Here is a 20,739-nt window from a genome sequence, read left to right as displayed (position 1 = left end):
ACCATGTTGCTAGCTTCAACCTTTCACCGTCTGGCTCTTACGGTTGAGGGTAGACCATTTGTAAAACCTCGGGGTGGTTTGTGGTTGTTACAGCTGTGGGTTTTTGTCTACTTCCCTCATTTGGCTACCGTTTCCTCAGTGGGGGTTTCAGATCATCTTGGTGTAGACCTTTGCTATAGCTCTTCGAGTTTGGCCGTTGGTGTGGTCGTGAGGTTTCTTCGTACTTTAGTGCCATCTCCTCACAATGAGCTGTTTCTCTTTTGGAATAAGAGTAATTCCTGTCTACCATCCTGGGCACTTTCTTACTTGTCTGCTGCCCCCCATGAAGGTACTGAATGGTGGATGACGGTGTGTGCGACACGTCGGTTACACCATGGGGTGAACCGAACTAGAACCTCAAGGTCATCGAATCCTGGTCTGACTTTGTATGCGCCTTGCCTTTGGGCACGTCAATTAGGATTTTTCAATCTATTCCAGGGTCACTCCCGTTTCCTACCTCCTCTCAGCGATATGGAGCTAGTGATGAAGATATAGCCGCTGCGGTTCTGGACGCGGGATATGATCAGGGACCACTTTTGCTTGGGTCGGATCGACCTTCGTTTGATGCTTGGTGGGATACCGTTTTTCAGCAGTGCGTTCCACCCGTTGGTAAGCTCTTTTTTTTTATTTTGTATGTATATTTTGTATACATATATACTTATTCATTTTGTTTTTTTTTTTTTTAGATTCGAGTGGTAGGTCGGGGAAGGATAACAATCTGACTCTTCTGGTTCCGAATGCTCTTGAGACAAACGAAAAAGGCAAAGGCAAAGCAATCATGTTGGATGGGGAAGGGCAGGTACCTACCACGGCAGGCCCTTCGGTGAGACCAGGAGAGAGAATTGATTCTGACGAAGACCTGTACTTTGGTTTTGAGGATGGAGCGCTGGATCAACTGGATCAACTAGGGGCACGTTGGAACGTGACTTCTTCGATTAGAACCCTATCTCTTGATGATAGCTCAGCTGAGGTGGACGTGACTCCGTTGCAACTTCCAGCACGAACACATCTTCCTTCTGCCTCTTCTTTAAACCGATTGATTGCTGCACCATTGTCTCAGGTTTGTATGATTTGTGACTCTGTTTATGAACTATGCTTGGGATGTTTGAGTCATGTTGATTGATTGAAATGTCCTTTGTGAAAATGATAGGAATCAGCTCTAGTGCGCCCTCCATTAGTTCCTGTCGGCCTTAAGGCTGATAATCCTTTTGCTGGTTTGGATTTTTCGTTTCTGAAAGGACCGTCTAACACCGTAGCTGACTCATCTCTGCCTATCGATGATTCTTTGAGTGATGCTCGTGCCAATCTCAGTAAGCTTGTCGCCTCTCCTCTTGACTCTTGGACTCCGACCCGTGTTGAAAGGGCTATGATTGATTTTGACCTCATGATGGGTGTGTGTGCTCATCCCTTCAAAACTGAGCCGTTAAAATCCGCCAAGAACCACGTATTATTTTGCTATCAGTCCTATGTTACTGAGAAAAACGTGGCGGCAGGTCTCGCAGCTCGAGTTAGATCGAATATGGCAGAGTTAGAGGCCTACAGCAAGAAGTTTAATGCTTTGGTTGATGCTGAAGAAGCGGATCGGCAACGGTTAGTCAAAATTGCAGCTGTAGAGGAGCGGCTTGCGGCATTGGAGAAGGAGGTGGCTGAGGCTCGAGCGTTTAAGGAGGATATGGTTAGAGCTAGCTCCGGGTTTAGGGCTTGTTTCCCGCGGATGGAGGAAGAGCTGGGACGTGAGAAAGATCGATTGGCCAATCATTACGATGAAATGTTGGCATGGCACCGGCAGAGTGAGCAACACAAAGAGGCTACCTCCAAACTTTGCGAATCTTGGGCAAAATACCCGAAGCCTGACTTTTGTTTGTTTCCGTGAGGCATGTTCATGGGTTGCCCGTACTTTCCATCTTTGTTTTGATTCTTTCATTCATTTGTGTAGAACGAATGGGCATTGTTTTGTGAGTTGATTGCCATTTGAACATTCGCTAAGTCCTCCATATATTCTTTTTTGGTTATGGCATATTTATTCTTTTATTGACGACCCTTTATAGTACTTGAAAAGACAATGTACGAATGACCAGAAAAAGAGTGCTTACGCCCTGCGTATACCTGGTCACGCCCCGCGTATTCATGTTCCTGGCTCTGGTGTGTATCGTCGTTGATGACTACGCGTGGCGTCTTTGGTGTTACGCCCCGCGTAGTCAAGCCTCTGGAGCGTATCTTCTATGTATGTCTTGGTACACGTCCTGCGTATTGGGTGAAGCGTCCTGCGTGTTTAGCATACGCTCCGCGTAATAGAATACACGCCTCGCGTGTTCGTGTTCCTGGAGCGTTTCTTTTACACATGTCTAGTACACGCCCCGCGTATGAGAATATACGCTCCGCGTGTTCATGCTCCTGGAGCGTTTCTTTTGTGCATGATTGGTTTACGCCGTGCGTGAAGTAAGGACGCCCCGCGTATTTGTGTTCCTGATCCCGAAGCGTCTTGTTGATGCGTTTCACGCGTGGCGTCTTTGGCATTACGCTTTGCGCAGAGAGGTACGCCCCGCGTATTCACGAATACGCCCCGCGTGTTGGTGCTTCTGAACCTGAAATGCTTTATCGGTGTATTTCACGCGTGGCGTCTTTGGTGTTACGCCCCGCATAGTCAAGCCTCTTCTACATCTTGTGGGCTGGTTGCTACATCAATTACGTCCCACATACTTTGGAAATATTTCTTCAAATATTTGCCGTTAATGTATCTCCTGTGTGGTTCTCCGCCCAAGCTCTTTAACCAATACGCGTTCCCGGGAAGCACTTTGTGGATTTGAAATGGTCCTTCCCACTTGGGCGACCACTTTCCAAACTCACGGTCTTTCGTCCCAATTGGTAGGATTAACTTCCACACTAGTTCGCCTTCTCTGAAGCTTTTCTTTTTGACTTTCCTGTTGTACACGTCTTCCACTTTCTTCTTTTGGATCATCATACGATCGAGCGCTTTTTGCCTTTCGTAGTCCAAATCTTCAAGTTCCATGGTCATGGCTTGTACGTAATTGTCTGGCTCCAAGTCATTCTGACGCATTACTCGTAATGAAGGCACAATGACTTCTAGTGGTATCATGACCAAATGTTAGAAAAAATGGACTGACTCCGGTCGCTCGTGTCTTAGACGTTCGTATGGCCCACAGTGTCTCTGAGAGAACTTTGTGCCATTCTCTAGGATTGTCTTCTAGCATCTTTTCCAAGATTTGGATCAAGATCTTGTTGGACGCCTCAGCTTGACCATTCGCTTGTGCATAAAATGGGGTAGAGTGAATCAACTTAATCCCGTACTCTTCTACGAACTCGTTCATATCTTCGCCCGTGAACATGGTCCCCTGATCCATGGTGATGGATTCTGGGATTCTGAATCTATGAATCAAGTTCTCTTTGATGAACCGTATCACTTGTGTTTGGCCGACTTGTTTCATTGGTGCTGCTTCCACCCATTTGGAAAAGTAATCTGTGGCAACTATGATGAAACAATGGCCCTTTGATGAAGCTGGGAATATTTTCCCTATTAGATCAATAGCCCACCCTCTAAATGGCCACGGCTTTACTACTGAGTGTAATTCTTCTGCCGGGACTCGTTAGATTTGGCCATACAGTTGACACTTCTTGCAACCCTTCGCATATGTGATGCAATCGCGTAGGATCGTTGGCCAGAAGTATCCATGGCGATTGATAAGCCATCGCATTCTCCTTCCGGATTGGTGAGCTTCGCATATGCCTTCATGGACTTGCTTCATGACTTCCATTGCTTTTGGGAAGCCGAGACATTTGAGTAGCATTCCGTCGTAGCTCTTACGGTATAAATCACCTGCCATCAACATGTAATTTCGAGATTGAATGCTCAATGAATATTTTACTTTTTTGGATGGGTCGTTGAGGTAGTCGGTAAAGGGTTTCCTCCAATCCTGGGCTAAGTTGATGTCGATGTCGAACGATTCAAACTGGACACCTCTGTCTGCCACGGATGGATGACCTTGTCTTCTAATGATGATGACCTTGTACGCTGTTTCTTTGGAGATCTTCATTCCAGAAGCGATTTGGGCTAACTCGTCGGCTTCCCAATTGTCATTTCTTGGAATATGCTCCAAACTGACCTCATCAAACATTTCCAGAAGTTGAATTGCAAACGCGAAATAAGGTAGCAAGGATAAACTTGAGCATTTATATTCTCGTGTTAGGTGTCGTATGACCAACTGTGAATCGCCGAAAATCTCGACCTCTTTCGCTCTTAGGTCTCTCAAGATCTCTAAGCCGATGATTAGAGCTTCATATTCAGCCTGGTTGTTTGTGCACTCAAAATCCAAGTTTACCGCTAATATTGTCTTAGTTCCGGATGGGGCTGTGATGATTACTCCTGCTCCGTTGGAACTGTCTGTGCTTGAACCATCGAACTTCAACTGCCATGGTTCTTTGTGCATCAGATAAATTGGAAGTTCTGCTTCCTCGGGATATTGAAAGTTGGTTGGGTGGTCGGCTACAAAATCTGCGATTGCCTTCCCTTTTATCGAGGATTGCGGGAGATACACCAAAGTGAACTCGGCCAATGCTAGTGACCATTTTCCTATTCTTCCTGAGAGGATAGGCTGGTTTAGCATGTATTTGACCAAGTCGGTGCTAGCGATCACGTAAACTCTTGCTTTGAGTAAATAATGCCTCAACTTTGTGCAAGCGAAGTAAAGGGCCAAACATGTCTTCTCGACTGGGCTGTATCTCGTCTCCGCCGATAGCAAGGTTCGACTTAGATAGTAGATGGCTTGTTCATGAAGGTTTGCGTTGTCTTGGGCAAGCAAGCATCCAATTGACTCGTCGGTCGCTGATATATAGAGCTTGAGTGGAGTATCCTCCCTTGGTGGCATCAACACAGGTGGATTACTCAAGTAAGTTTTGATCTCTTCGAACGCCGCTTGATGCTTGTCGTCCCACTTGAAGCTTTCTTCGTCTTTGAGTCTTAACAGATCTGAGAATGCCCTGGACTTTCCAGCCAAGTTTGATATGAATCGTCTCAAGTAATTTACTTGGCCCAAGAATCGTTGCAACTCCTTGTTCTTCGGAGGTTGAGCTTCTTTGATTGCTTTCGCCTTATTGTCGTCAATCTCGATCCCTCTTTGATGGACCAAAAATCCAAGGAAGTTTCCTGTTTTGACCCCGAAGGCGCACTTTAGAGGATTGAGTTTTAAATTGTACTTACGCATCCGCTCGAAACTCTTCCTCAAATGGCCGACGTGTTCTGTTTCTCGCTTGGATTTGATAACAATGTCGTCTACGTATACCTCCATAGAGGTGCCGAGTAAATCATGAAAGATGGCATTCATTGCTCTTTGGTATGTGGCGCCGGCATTCTTTAATCCGAATGGCATGATGACCCATTCAAACGTGCCGATTGACCCTGGGCATCGAAACGCAGTTTTTGCAATGTCTTCTTCGGCGATGGGAATTTGGTTATACCCCGCATAACAATCACAAAGAGATATTAATTCATTTTTAGACACAGCGTCTACTAGCATATCGGCGATAGGCATCACGTAGATGTCTTTTGGCGTAGCTAGATTTAGATCGCGGAAATCTATGCATACGCGTAATTTACCGTTCTTTTTTACTATGGGCACGACGTTCGATAGCCACTCCGCGTATTTTGCCGGTCTGATGAACTTGGCTTTGAACAACTTTTCTATTTCTTCCTTCACCTTGCCTTCAACCTCTTTGCTCATCCTTCTTGTTGGTTGCTTGAAGGGTTTGAACTCCGGTTTGATTGTCAACCTATGTTCCACCACGTCTTTGCTTAATCCGGGCATTTCGTCGTAATTCCACGCGAAACAGTCTTTGAACTCTCGTAGCAAAACGATGATAGCTTCCTTTAACGTTGGGCATAGCAGGCTGCTGATAAATGTAACTCGTGGTTTCTCTTCTGTCCCTAGGTTCACTTCGTCCAGAGGATCGACTGCCATGGAACCTTCATCTTCTAACTTTGGGTTCGCCCTTTTCAGATCTTGTAACTGGATTTTTTCTCCTTGAGGATCTAGTTCTGCTACTCCTTCGGGTGCTTCGATTTCTGAGATCCTCATGTTGTTCTGCTGGTATAGTTTCTCCGCATTCAGTTTTGATATAGCGGCTGAAGCCACCGCTTCTTTTCCGGATGTTGTCTTGATCATGGAATTTCTTCAATTAGTGGTTCATCATGGAATGGCCTTCGGCGGGGCACGATTGCCGTTGGCCTTAGGATGTTCTTAATTTCTTCGCCACATGATTGTTCTTTGTACTTGGTTCCCACTCGGATTGGGCCTACAGATTCCTCGTATAGTCTTGCCTCGACCACATCTGAGTAGGTTTCGAATGGCTTCTCGTTTGCCTGGATGACTTCCACCTCGTCTCCCTTCCAAAACAGAAGAAGTTGGTGCAAAGACGACGGGATGGATGAGTTGGAGTGAATCCAATCTCTCCCTAATAGTGCCTGATAACTCGCGGTTGAATTTACCACGAAGAAAGCGGCCATGGAGGTATGAGAGCCCACGGTGAGTTCCAATGGTAGGACGCCGTATGTCTTTGCAATTTCTCCCGTGAAGGCTGAAACTGATACCTCTGATGAGATTATATCTTCCTCTGATTTCCCTAAGGCTAGGACCATCTTCATTGGCATGATGTTAACGGTTGATCCATTGTCGATGAGCACCCTGGAAATTGGTTTGCCATCTACATGAGCTTTGACGTATAGAGGTTTGATATGGCGAGTCATCCTCGGAGTGGGTTTGTCAAAGTAAATCCTCTTCATGCCCTCTTCACCTGATTCCTTTGGTGTTGCGTCTTCTTGTTCCTTGTACTTAGGCTTGGGGATTTCCTTCTTAATGTCGTCGCTTCTAAAGTCTGAAGGTAAGATTAAAGAGGTAGCTGCACAATCTACCCGTATGATGAAATCTCCAACCCGGATCTGGAGGTTCTTCTCTTGGTTTTTTCCTCCTCTTTTTGCATCGTTGGAGTTGACGCTGGATGACTCCTTTTGACTATTTCTTTTTTCTGCCTCTCTTTTCCTTAATCTTCTTTTTGCATTCCTGGAGAGAGGCCTTGGGAATTTCTTGTGGCAATTTAATTGCCATTGATTGAGGGGTGACGTGCTCGAGGGTGTCATGAAACGTGGCCGTTGTTGTTGCACGTCTCTTTTCTTTGCGTTTTGTGACTGCTTTGAGCTGTTCTCCGACTTAGATGGCGTCGCTTTTGGTACCCATATTTGTCGAGTTTTTACGTCGCCCTGTTGCTTTCCCTTGCCCCCCCCACACTAGTGAAGTGGCATTGACCATGTTGGCTACTGGGAATGGGTCCTTGTCGATTAGCATGCTTTCCTTCTTTTCCGGGAACTGGAGTATCCCGCGGTTGATCCTATCCTGCACGGCATTTCTAAAACCAAAACATGCTTGAGTGTTGTGGCTCCAGTTGTCATGATACTTACAGTAGTCTCGTCCGCGTATTTCCTCTTTGGGTGGGATCACATGTCTAGGAGGCAATGTAATGAACTGCTCCTTTAACAGATAGTCGAAGATTTCTTCCGTCTTCGAGACGTCAAACGTATATTGGGTGGTTGGGATCCTCTTCACTACTTTCGGTGCTTTGGGATTTTTTAACAACACGGGACATGTTCGAGATCCGGTGTTCGTTAAGTCGGCGATGGCTACCTCATGCGTTTGTACCTCCCCTTGGTAGCTTCCCACAGAGTTCTTCTTGCGCCGATGATCTTCCCTCATCAACTCCTCGTACTCGGAAACCTTGGCCACCAACTCGTAGTAATCGCGGAAATCTATCCCCTGAAACTTCTTCCGGTTTTCGAATTCCAACCCACGTTGGGCAATCTTCACGAACTCGACCTCGGGGATGTTGATTCGACATTGATGTCGCATCTTTTTGAATCTGTTGATGAAATTTTCAACCGGTTCTCCATGCCGTTGCGTCATTCGGGACAGCTCCGCAACACAGACCTCGGGCTCTGTCCGATAGAACTGGTTGTGGAACAGTCTTTCCATTTGTTCCCATCCAAGAATGGATCCGGATGGTAAGGTGGTGTACCAAGAGAAAGCTGGTCCCGTTAGTGAACCTGGGAATAACCGCAAGCGTAACATGTCGAAGTTCGTGTCCATGCTTAAACCACTGCACTGAAAGGTGAAACGCGCCACATGCTCCATGGTGGATTGCCCTTCTTCCCCTGAAAATAAAGTGAAATCAGGCACTCTAAAATTGTGGGGAAACGGGTATAACTGATCATAGTGTCGTGGATAGGGTTTCTGGAATTCGGGTCGGTGTACTTCCCTCACGGCTGGCCTATAGATCTCTTGGACGATGTTTCTTATGCATTGGGCCTCTCCCAAGTTGTTGGCGATGGTGGGCTCCATGCGTGTATTCGTCGTCCGTTGTGGGTGAAAGTTGGCTTGTCTCACATTGCCCCCCACATTACGAGCATAGCTTTCCTCGTAATGTTCGGCATGGTTGCTAGGTCCTGTATGAGACCTAAATTGTTGTTGAGGTGGCGGGACTTGAGTAGGTTCTGGGCTGATCCTGTCACCGCGCTCATTGAACCTGAGATTCTCTTCTCGAGCTGGTGGCGGGGTATACCTTTCCCCAGCTCCTGATGTCAGTGTTTTCTTCCCGCAATCTGCCGGTCCTTGGGATGTCGACCTTTGTGTGAACAACTCGGCGCACTTTTCTGGGATTTTACTGATCTCTCCGGTTAAATCAACGATCCTTTCCTCGAGAGCCGATCCCTTATTGGAATTGTTTGCCACCTCGTTGTTGGCTTGCATTGCCTTGCATATGTCCTCATGACTTTCCTTCATGGATTGTGAAAATCCGCGTAGGAATTGGTCGATTTGGTTTTCTAGTTTCGTAAAAAAGGGTGTTAGGTTGAATGAGGGTGAGCCTTGAGGTGGTTGTTGGTTTGCACCTCCGCTATTGTTCGCGGTTTCCACCGCACAACCTTCAGGCATACCAGGTTCATTGCTCTGGTCCCGGTTCTGATTTTGACTCTCTTCGGAGTCCGATGGGATGGGATCTTTCCCCGTGTTCTTTCTAGGAGGCATTCTTCGTGAATACTTATAGGTAAAAATGATGAAATCAAGTTAGTAAACTAATATTGAACAAAGAAAGAACAGGAAAATAAATGAAATAAAAGCAAAGCATAAAGGATAAGTGGAAAATAAATAAATAAATAAAATAAATGTGAATCGGGTTATAAGAAAAATGTATTGAAATTTTTGGCGAAAGCCTAAAACAACGTCCCACTGGGCGTGCCAAAAATTGTTAGCTTTAGCTAATAAATTTTGGTAAGTGAAGTGGGGCGAAAAAACAAGTGAAAAACAGAGTGTTGTGAAAAATTTGGCCGTGTTAGAAAAAAATGTATTGGAATTTTTGGCAAAAGCCTAAAACAAAGGTCCCACTGGGCGTGCCAAAAATTGTTAGCGATATTTTGCGAATATGCTAATTTCAACCTTGTCACGTGTGGTTAGGGTGCGGGCGTGCCAGAGAAATTATTTCTCAATTATTAAAGACGGTTAAGTTTATGGAAATACGCGCCAAAACTTGAAATCTAATCGAAACGATTGGCGAGGGACGCAAGGATTGAAAAAGTCCCTCTTGGGTCTCTCGCGCCGTTATAGAAACTTTGCGAGATAAATTGTTTTTATTTAAGCTAATGCGGGTAAATTGAAGACGAGAAAATAAAGGAATTTAAAGTGCGAAATTGACACAAGATTTGGTGAAAAATCGGTATTTTATTGATTGAATAAGTGTTTGAAACATGAAATTGGAAATGTATTACAATTGAAGAACTTCTATACTAAACATATAGCTAATTCAATTGAAATGGAATAACAAATCAAATACGGGGAATTGAAATGCAATTAAATAAAACTTGGAATTCAACAGCAAACTCGGAGCCACAATAGCTATCTCGGATTGATGTTGAATTTTGGCGTCGACGTGAGGTCCTTTGGAGAGCTGCAATCAGTCGGGCCCGTACGGTATGTGCTTGGTGCAATGGCAAAACGTTGGTAGGCAAATGGGGCAGATTTAGACCTTAACTTCGGGAGGTTCGTTTGGATGCTTAAGAATGTGGAATTGGGCTTGTAAGTAATGTAAATTGAACTTCAGAATGTCAGGAACAACTTTGTATAAGGGACCGGAAGCTAGAACGGACTTTAAATGGACGTAATTGAGAGTTGAAAATGACTGGACGAATCTGGAAGAATCTGGGCAGAATAGCTAAAAGAATTTGGTGTGCAAAGATTAATTTGTAAATAGAGTTTCTGGACTCGGAATTGGGAAAATAAATATACTAGATCGAACTTCAGGACGTCAGGAACAACTTTGTTGAAGAGATTGAAAGCAAAAAATGATTTTAAATGGGCGGAATTTGGCTTTGAAAACGATTGGACGAATCTGGAAAATTGATTTGGAAATGAAATTCTAATTGAAAATTGAGCAGAGTAACAGCTTAGGAATGCTAAATTGAATTGAGAAACTTGAAAGAAAGATTATTGGAACTTGAATTGGAGCTAAAAAGAGCTTAAAAAAGGGATCAAAGCTAAGAAAAAGCGAAGAACAAAAAGGAAAAACTTGAAGAACTTGAAGAACTTGAAGAACTAGAAGCTAAGAACTTAAAACTTAGAACTAGAAAAGAGAGAGCATTGAAAGGGACCTTTAGAGAGGGGTTTGTGTTTGTGTTGAGTGTGAAAAATAAGGAAGGGGAGGGGGTCTATTTATAGTTTTTTAGAGTGGCATTTTGGTAAATAATCAGTGGTATTTTGGTAAATAGTCACCAACTAACTTAACCAAACCCAACTAACTCTAATTAGCTAACTTAACCTCCTCAAACTGCCGTTAACTGCTTCTGGACGAGACGATACGCCCCGCGTATGCTCTGCTACGCCCTGCGTGTTGGCGGCATTAGGCCTAGTGCGTTTCATTGATGGTTTTCATGCATGGCGTCTCTGGTGTCGCGTCCCGCGTGAAGGATTACGCCCCGCGTCTTGTAGATACGCCCCGCGTCTTCAAGCCTCTGATCCTGGCATGCTCCGCGAATGCGTCTTACGCACGGCGTATTGGCAAATACGTCCCGCGTGAGAAATTACGCCCCGCATAAGGTGAAGGGCGCGCTGCGTGTTTGCGTTTTGACGTTGATTTCTCCGGACGCCTTGTTTACGCGCTGCGTATTGAGGACACGCCCCGCGTGGTTCCGGATTTTCCCACGGGTTGAAGCTTAGCTTATAGGTGTATTATTTCTAGAAAATATAAACTATATCCTAAAAATATAACCTAAGCATTTATATACATAAAAATAATTATTTTATTTTTCTGGGCTAACATTTATATTTGTTATCCACAATTCTTATTAAACGGTAAAATATAAAATGAGAAAAACATGAAAAATACGAAGAACAGAGAAATTGTGAACACGGAAAAACACGAAAACACGAAAAATAGAAAAAAATGGAAAAAATATGAAAAACGAGAAAAGGCATGAAACATGAAAAACGAAAAAATGAGAAAAACTCGAAAAATGGAGAAAACGTAAAAATGCGGAAACGAAAAATGGAAAAGACGTGAAAACGTGAAAACACGAAAATGGAAAAAAACAAACAAAAATTAACAAGTTTTTAACCATCATATATGGATGGTGTTCCAATGCATATGAAAACATAAGTATTGTAATAATAATTTAAATTTCACCCTTTTTTTTTAATTTGTCAACCAAACATTGGAATGGAATCATTATTACATTGCATTACATTACAACTTTGATTATTTTACAACATTTATTATATTATATTGCATTACATTATACCATACGAGATGTGAGTGTTAAAATTGTTAATAGTAAAATAAATAATTAAAAGAGAAATTAATGATTGTATGATGAAAATCCAATCAGATCATTTCAAACTTAGAAATTCTTAAAATTTTGTTTTGAAATGTCAAAGTAAGAGTTCCATTAGATTAGACTTAAGAAATTTTAGAAGAAATCATTTTCATTGATCATCATTAATTCCCTCATACACGCCTCCATTTATTAGTATATAAAAATTCGGAGATGAATGTTTCATTATACCTAACACTTAGCCAATATAATATGTTCCTGAAAATTTTATGTCTCAATCTCATTTTCCATCGAACAAGTATAAAGTTTTTTTTAAAGGAGAATATAGCTGAAGTTGTTACAATTAATTATATTTGAATTTAAATAAATTTAGAATATACAAGATATTTGCTAATTAAATATTAATCATAATTTGTATAAAATCGGGTTACCAGTAATTAGTGTTGACGGTAGGGATGGCAACGGGTACTCTACCCGTGGGTACCCAGCACTACCCGACCCTAATGGGACTACCCGTACCCTGTATAAAAGGGTATAGGACGGGTATGGGATCAAAACCATTACCCGTTAGGGTAATGGGACGGGTATGAGAAGACCCCACAGGGTACCCGGTACCCGTTACCCGTCTTAAATTTTTTATATATTAAAAAATATTATTGTGTTTTGGATGTAAGATGTGAGATTTGAATACTAAACTTTTGTTCTTTAACCATTAAGTGATACCACTAAACTATTTTATTTTTATTGATTAAGGTTCAATTTGTTCAATTTTTAAATCGATGATTTATTAAATTTATACTTTGTTAAATTTGTAATATTTTTTATTTTATTTATTGATTCTTAACGGGTAAGGGTACCCGTGGGTACCCGTGAATTAAATGGGAAGGGTATGGGATGCAAAACATATACCCGTTAGGGTAATGAGAAGGGTACGGGTAATTAAAAAATAAAAGGGTAAGAGTCTGGGATTGACACTACCCGCGGGTACCCTACCCGTTGCCATCCCTAGTTGACGGTCATTGAAGTTTAGATAATATTCTTAAAATGTCATAAAAGTTCAATTTGTTTCAGTAAAATTATTTAAATTTACTTTTGTTCCAATAAAGTCACTTTAAAAGTTTTTTAATTATCTTTTCACCGAAATTGCTGACGTGGCATTTCAACGGCACGTTAACGCTACCTGACATATTAAAAAAATGTAACTATATATTTTAACTGACAATCCTTATTTACTTGGGTTAATTTGTGGTTAAATGTTTTTTATTATGCCATATGGCGTTGAGACATGTGATTAGATGTCACGTAATCAACTCACTTTTATGATCACGCTAATTACCATATAACCCCGTTTAGTTGTAGGTGGGGAACCTTCAACTTGCTTTGTAACTTCAGAAATCCAGATTTGGAAAGTGACTTGGTAAATATATCAGCAGTTTGATCAACGGTAGAAATGTAAGAGACTTTTAATTCTTTCCGTGCCACGTTATCACGAACAAAGTGAAAGTCAATTTCCAAGTATTTTGACCGACCATGAAAAATTGGGTTGACGGTAGGGTTGTAAATGAGCCGAGCCGCTCATGAACGGCTCGGTGATCGGCTCGTTAAAAGCTCGGCTCGACTCGGCTCAATTTGTAAACGAACCGCTCATAAGCACGATTTATTGGCTCGGTTCGTAAACGAGCCGAGCTTGAACAAGCCAAAGCTCGGCTCGACTCGGCTCAATTTGTAAACGAACCGCTCATAAGCACGATTTATTGGCTCGATTCGTAAACGAGCCGAGCTTGAACAAGCAAAGCTCGGCTCGAAAGCTCGTGAGCATGCTCGATTAGAACATTTATGATCAAATTTTAGTTTTGTGTTAGTTCACAGATATCTAAACTCAATATTATTTCATTTGCGATTAGATGAGTTCATTCACAAACATAATAAATTTAAAGAACTATTTATCAGCATCTTGTTTATTTATTCACGAACTTTGCTTGTGAGTTTATTTATATACACAATTAAAGAGCTACTCTCTCCATTCCCTTATGAGTCATTATAGGATATTTCACACAAATTAAGAAATGTATTGGTTAATTAAAAAAACTCCTCTCATGTTACTATTGAAGAATAAACATTGGAATATTAAAAACACGTATTTGAATCAAAAAATCAAAACTAAAAGTTATTGGAATCCTAAAACGACTTATATTTAGAGGGGAAAACTAATTTTTTAGAATGACCTATATAAAGGAATTAGGAGAGTATTTACTAACAAACTTCATAAATATAATTAATGATTTACTCATAAACAATTCATGGCTAGATAATTTTCTTAATGGACCAAGTTCAAAGAGAATTTTGGGTTCGAAACAAGCTCAAAACCCGAGAGCTCGTTTATTTTCTAATGAGCTGAGCCGAGCTTGAACAAGCCAAAGCTCGGCTCGGACTCGAGCTCATTAATTTTATAGCAAATTGAATTTGAGTAGGCCAAAACTCGGCTCGACTCAGTTACAGCTGGTGAGATATGTTGTTCTCAAGTTATCACACCAGATAGCTGGTGTTTGAGAGGGTCCAAAACCAATTTTGTGTAGTAAGGACAAAAGCCACAACATTTCCCAGGCAAATGTAGCTAAGGCTCGGTACTGGGCTTCTGTAGAAGATTGGGAAACACATAGCTGTTTTGTGGAGCGCCATGATATCAAATTCTGACCAAGTATATAGTAAGGCATAGTTTTTTTTAAAATAAAAAAAAAGTAGCCAATTCAAAGATAAACACAAAATCAAGGTTCAGCGAAATTAAATATGGAAACGTGACAATTGACCTAAATACTAAATAGTCAAATTACTCACACGTGTTAATAAATTATATTTACACTATCACGGTAATAAATAAAGAAACAGTAAAAATCTAGTCAGAATAGAGTCATTTTTATTCCGAAACGAGAATTTACCACTACCGACACTCTGCATCTATACATTTAGCTCTTTTCACGAGGAATCTAATGATGTTTTATCTCCTCCATACTCCCTCCTTAATCCAACGATCCAAACTCCATCTTTTCACCAAATCTGAATCTCAACCCTCCATTCAGATCCAAACACATCCTTCTTATTATTACAGAACATCATCCTCGTCCCATCTAATCTCATCTCATCTCCTCTCCTCTCCTCTCCTCCCAGATCTAAAAAGTCTTTCCATAGTCCATCTCAAAAGACGCAGTCTTTCTCTCTCCCCCTAGCCACCTGCATTTTAGTGAGAGAGTAATTTTATCCAGTACCCATTTTGCCCCTGAGGCCGGAGATGGTGGAGGCGCAGACATGGACTACCCGGAGAATGAGCAACCCGAGGCTAGATGCCAACTCCACCACCGTCGCCACCACAGCAGACCAAGTACTTGATATTCCGGCGACCCCTCCCGGCGATGTACGGAACAATGCTTATTCTACCGGTGGATCAATTGTGTCTCCTAGTTTATTAACGGCTCTGATTATTGCTTCTTGGTACTTCTCCAACATTGGTGTTCTTCTTCTCAATAAGTACCTCCTCAGCTTCTATGGCTACCGGTACCCAATTTTTTTAACAATGTTACATATGATTTCTTGTGCTTCTTATAGCTATGTAGCTATCAAGTGTCTCGAAATTGTTCCATTGCAGCACATTTTATCAAGGAGACAGTTCTTAAAGATCTTTGCTTTAAGTGGAATTTTCTGCTTTTCAGTTGTTTGTGGAAATACCTCACTCAGATACTTGCCTGTTTCGTTTAATCAAGCAATTGGGGCAACTACGCCTTTCTTCACTGCAATTTTCGCATTCTTAATTACTTGTAAAAAGGAATCCGCCGAGGTTTATTGCGCGCTTTTGCCTGTGGTTTTTGGGATTGTTGTGGCTAGTAATAGCGAGCCTTTGTTTCATTTATTTGGATTCCTAGTCTGTGTTGGATCAACAGCCGGAAGAGCTTTGAAATCTGTGGTTCAAGGGATTTTATTGACATCAGAAGCTGAGAAACTTCATTCGATGAACTTGTTGCTGTACATGGCGCCTATGGCTGCGGCGATTTTATTGCCGTTTACACTTTACATAGAAGGGAATGTAGCAGCTTTTACAATTGAGAAAGCGAAAGGAGATCCGTTTATTGTGTTCTTGTTGATTGGGAATGCAACGGTGGCGTATTTGGTGAATTTGACGAATTTTTTGGTGACTAAACATACAAGTGCTCTCACTTTGCAAGTTTTAGGCAATGCTAAAGCGGCCGTGGCTGCGGTTGTTTCCGTCTTGATCTTTAGGAATCCGGTGACGGTGATGGGAATGACTGGTTTTGCTGTTACAATTATGGGTGTAGTGCTTTACAGCGAGGCAAGGAAGAGATCTAAAGTTACAAGCCATTGAAAGAATAATATATATATATATATAAAAGAAGATTCAATTTGATTGCCACAAACACTGGTGCGGACTCTTTCTTTCTTTCTCTTTTTTTATGCTTTATTACTTTGGATGCTTGGTGTTCAATTTCAAATAGATAAGAAGGGAATTGGGGGATCAAATTGGAATGTACAGAAGCATGGAAGAAAAGGGAAAAGGGTTATGCTCTTTTCATCTTCTTTTTCCTTTTTCTTTTTGGCTTTAAATTGGGTTGTTAGAGATAATGAAATTCTCTCTAATTTCCCTATTTGTTACCTTATATGTATTCAACTCTCTGCAATTTGAACACAAAATCAACTCATTCATATACTGTTTTCAACTATTTTTATTTGGGGGAGAACAAAGTTCTCTTCTTTATTTATCAGAGATTGATAATTTCTTCTTTATTGTACGAATTTGATATCTTAATTTCTTCATGATCATTATCAGGACTCCAGTTTTGTTAAATTAAGTTGACCACTTATCTATTTACAGAATTGCTTCAGTTGTTGACATTTTTGGACATAATAGAAATTTCTTACTTTAAACAGAGGAATCCTTGGTGTTTTTAATCGTTTGATAGCTTAAAGAATCCAAATTTGCCTTCTGGCAAAGGTCCCGGATAAGCACAAACTGTCATTAGTTATCTATGTGGTCGCTTTCGAACAGAATAGACGTTTTAATTATCATATTTACATGAATATAGTATACTTCAAATTCAATATTTTCTTTGATATAAAAAAACTGATTTGATTTTCAGAAGTAATTTTACCCACAAGTTGCAGTTAATGTTGATGGTATAGTTTGTTTCATATTTTCTTCTCACTATGTGAAAGTTCGTTTGATTTGCTCAACTGTAGAATGCTAGAATTGACAAGACATGTAATTCAAAGATGCCCCTAAACTTTGCTCTTACTTTCTTTATGCTCTTTGAACTTTAAAACCGGACATAAAAACCTTGGCCTTTACCCTTTGCTTTCTTTATGGCCCCTTTTGACCGTTGATGATCTCAAAATACCTCAAAAATTGAAAAGTTCAAGTTCTAAAATTGTTTAGAACCACATTTTCCGTTTTCTATTTTTCAAGTCACCCTTTTCAAACCTTTCATCTCTTTAAACAACCAGTTCTCTCTCCTAACAAAACAACACCTCAAAATGAAATCAAAAACTTCATGTATTAAAGTTACTTACAAAGAGGGTTTCCTGCCATTGGAGTTGTCAACTTGGCAAACGGTAAAAGGGGTTATAAAGAAAGTAAAAGCCAAAGTTCATAGCTTTTTATGTTTGATTTTTACCTTCAGGACAAGGGAAAAGTTGAGGGGTTATAGTCAAAGTTGAAGGGTAAAATCCATATGGTTGGCAAATAGATTATTTCATTTACCATCCTACTTGTTCATTTTGGTAGTTAGTTATCACATCATATTCTGATCTGGGTTATACTAGTGTTGAAACTGACATCTCTTGGAATACTGTTTTTCTGAAAGAATCTTTTTATAGGAAAAGTCCAAGAAGAGGTAGCTCTGATTAAAATGAATGACTGATAAAAGTGGAAAAATTATGTAAAAAAGGAAAATGCAACAGGTGCTTAGTTGATTCACTTGACCAAATATTTTGTACATGAATGGTGACATGCATATCTTTTGAAGCCAAAAAGACCAGTGGTTATGGTTAATACTATCTTTCCAAAGAAATTTTTTTGTTACATAATGTTTGACGTTTTGATTCAATCTATGCACATTAATTGATGTTTTACCAAATATACTCTTATTTTAATTGCCTTTTTATTTTAGGAATAGATAAAAATTAATTAATTGATGCAATTAATACAAGGGTAACAAAATCTTTTAGTTAACATTAATTGTATTTTTTAATTATTGTGTCTTAACCTTAAAAGATAAATATTATGGAACAGAGTGAGTATTGGTTATCTTGGGTGGGTTGTTATTATGACTTGTTTCTCACCCAAACCCAATGCCTTGTTAGTTGAACCTTATTATGATAACAACTCTTGGGATAACTCTACATATGTATCTTCAACCATTAATTTTAGTTGCATTTATTATGCTCAACCTTCAAGCTTTGATGGATAACGATAATGTTCACTTGGACTCACTACCTAATTTGTTTGGTGATTAGGCACTACTCCCTCTATTCCATTATATAAGTCATTCTAGGGTATTTCACACAAATTAAGAAATATATTGGTTAACTAAAAAATTTTTTCTCTCATGTCACTATTGGGCAATAAACATTGGAATATTAAAAAACACATGTATCAATACAAAAAATAATTCTCTCTCATGTCACTATTGGGCAATAAGCATTGGAATCCTAGAATGACTTATATTTAGGGAAAAAACCAATTTGCTAGAATGACCTATATAATGGAATGAAGGGAGTATTAAATTACTCCAATTTATAATTCACAAGTCTTTAAATAGTGTGTCATTATAACTTAAATACTGAGGCCCTGTTTGGGAATTAGCTGTTAGTTGATTACATTAGATGTTAGTTGTTAGCTGATTACATTAGCTGATTTGACTAGCTGTTTGTGTAGACCTGTTTGGTAAAAATTAGCCGATTGATAATAGCGGTTTGTGCAAAAAGACGAATAAGGGCATTTCTTCTTTTAATACATAAAAATATGCATAAAATAATTAGGGTTAAAGAAGTCCATTAATTTTGATATTGCAAAACGCTAATTGAAAAAGCTCTTTAGGAGCTTTTTCTAAATTAGCGTTTTCATCCCAAAACTCTTTCTCAAACCTCTCTCCACCAAACACTCCAATCAGCGGTTTCAGTGGTCAAACCGTTAAAGTTGGTCAAAACTGCTCTTTTTATCCCAAAATGCTTTTTACCAAACAGGACCTGAAACTGGATTATGGAAATCCGACCTAGCACCAGCTTATACTTGAATCCATTAATATGTAAACTATCCGTATTTCTTCCAAATTCTAAATTTAATAGCCATGAATTTAGAATTTGGAACAACTATGGATGCTTTATGTATTAATGGATTCAAGTATACGGAGGTACTAGCTAGGATTTCTGGTTTCTATTGCGGGGCGTTCGGTTCGCCCGAAGTAATGGAAAGGAATTCAGAAAGGGAAACAAGGAGAATTGAATGATCCTAAATTCCCCTATTTGTTTGTGACTCTTTAGTTTAAAAGAGAATAAATATAATTGTGAATTCTTTTTAACTACAAATTTTACAACTATATGTTTTGCATTAATAAATTAATACATGCAACTATAGGAAATAAAATCAATTACTTCAATAATTAAAATCAAAAGACAGTGCTAAAACATAATTAATAAAAGAAAATATATAAAAATTATATTTTAAAAATAAAATAATCATTTGAAAATAATTAAAAATAAATATTTTACTCAAAATTATTTTTTGGTGAAAAAAATAAATAAGTATAAGGATTAAAAGTAAAATTAATTTAGGGATAAAAAAGTAAAAAAATAGTATAAGGGAAAAATGAAAATTAAAAGCATAATAGAGATTTTTTTTTTTTTTTTTTTTGACATTTTTCAAATATTTGAGGCATTATAGTGACCCACTATTTAACTGAGAAACTGTTTAAGTCGTGTTTGCACCAAAAATAAAGTTTTTTTTAATTGCATATCCTAGTTTACTCTTTTCATGGGATAAACTTTTCTTTTTAGAAAACTTTTTCTTAATAGAACATTTTAGGAAACTTTTTCTTAAAAGACCTGTTTAGGAAACTTTTCATTTCGGAAAACTTTTCATATTTTCCTAGTACATCGTTCACTTAGAATTTCCTAGAGTGAACCTCAGTTTCCCTCAGGGGAAACATCTAAAATAGTAAACCAACTTCCTATGCAGTGTATCTTAGGGGAAACCATGATGTACCTTAGGGGAAATCATAGTGTACCTTGGGGAAAACTATAGTTCACCTTAGGGAAAACCATAGTGTACTTTAGGGGAAACCAACTTTCTAGAGTGGACATCAGGGGGATTTAAAATAAACTTAGAGGAACCAAATGGCTAGTTAATATTTTAACGTGTTTTTGTGAGCCAATTAAAAAGCAGAAAAAATCAAAAAGTATACATATCAATCCATCGTGGAAGTCAAAGTGGAGGTTACTCAATATAGTGGAGAACGTGGATAAGTGGAAGCAAGCAGGAAAACATCTATTAAAGGAAGGAATCACGATGAGAACCCCCAACTCAACAATGCCTCTTCTCATTGTTGGTGGAGCTCTGCGCCGCACTTCTGTCAATCCTTCGTGTTTGACGATATTTGCAATGTAGCTCACATTCGTGTACTGTGACTTTTGTTTTTATTCTTTCTTTCTTTTTTTCCTTTTCCCTCCCCCTCTGTATTTTTTTCATTTTTTTCTAATAATATTCGGGTTGTTGGTTGCGCTGGGGGTGCCAGCCTAGCTGGGATGTCCGGCCTTCCTTC

The 20,739-nt window shown here is 39.8% G+C and overlaps 1 protein-coding gene across 1 annotated transcript; it reads left to right on the top strand.

Moving 5' to 3' along the window:
* The first annotated feature begins 14,914 nt into the window (after positions 1–14,914).
* Positions 14,915–16,708, top strand: LOC136210645 (probable sugar phosphate/phosphate translocator At1g12500). The gene has a single exon (XM_066002006.1). It carries the CDS (start codon positions 15,204–15,206, stop codon positions 16,287–16,289), a length of 1,086 nt encoding a protein of 361 aa, XP_065858078.1. The 5' UTR covers positions 14,915–15,203; the 3' UTR covers positions 16,290–16,708.
* The last annotated feature ends 4,031 nt before the right edge of the window (positions 16,709–20,739 follow it).

The sequence above is a fragment of the Euphorbia lathyris genome, chromosome 1 (genome assembly GCF_963576675.1).
Source record: "Euphorbia lathyris chromosome 1, ddEupLath1.1, whole genome shotgun sequence".
Taxonomy (NCBI): domain Eukaryota; kingdom Viridiplantae; phylum Streptophyta; class Magnoliopsida; order Malpighiales; family Euphorbiaceae; genus Euphorbia; species Euphorbia lathyris.
This window is presented reverse-complemented; position numbering and strand designations above follow the sequence as displayed.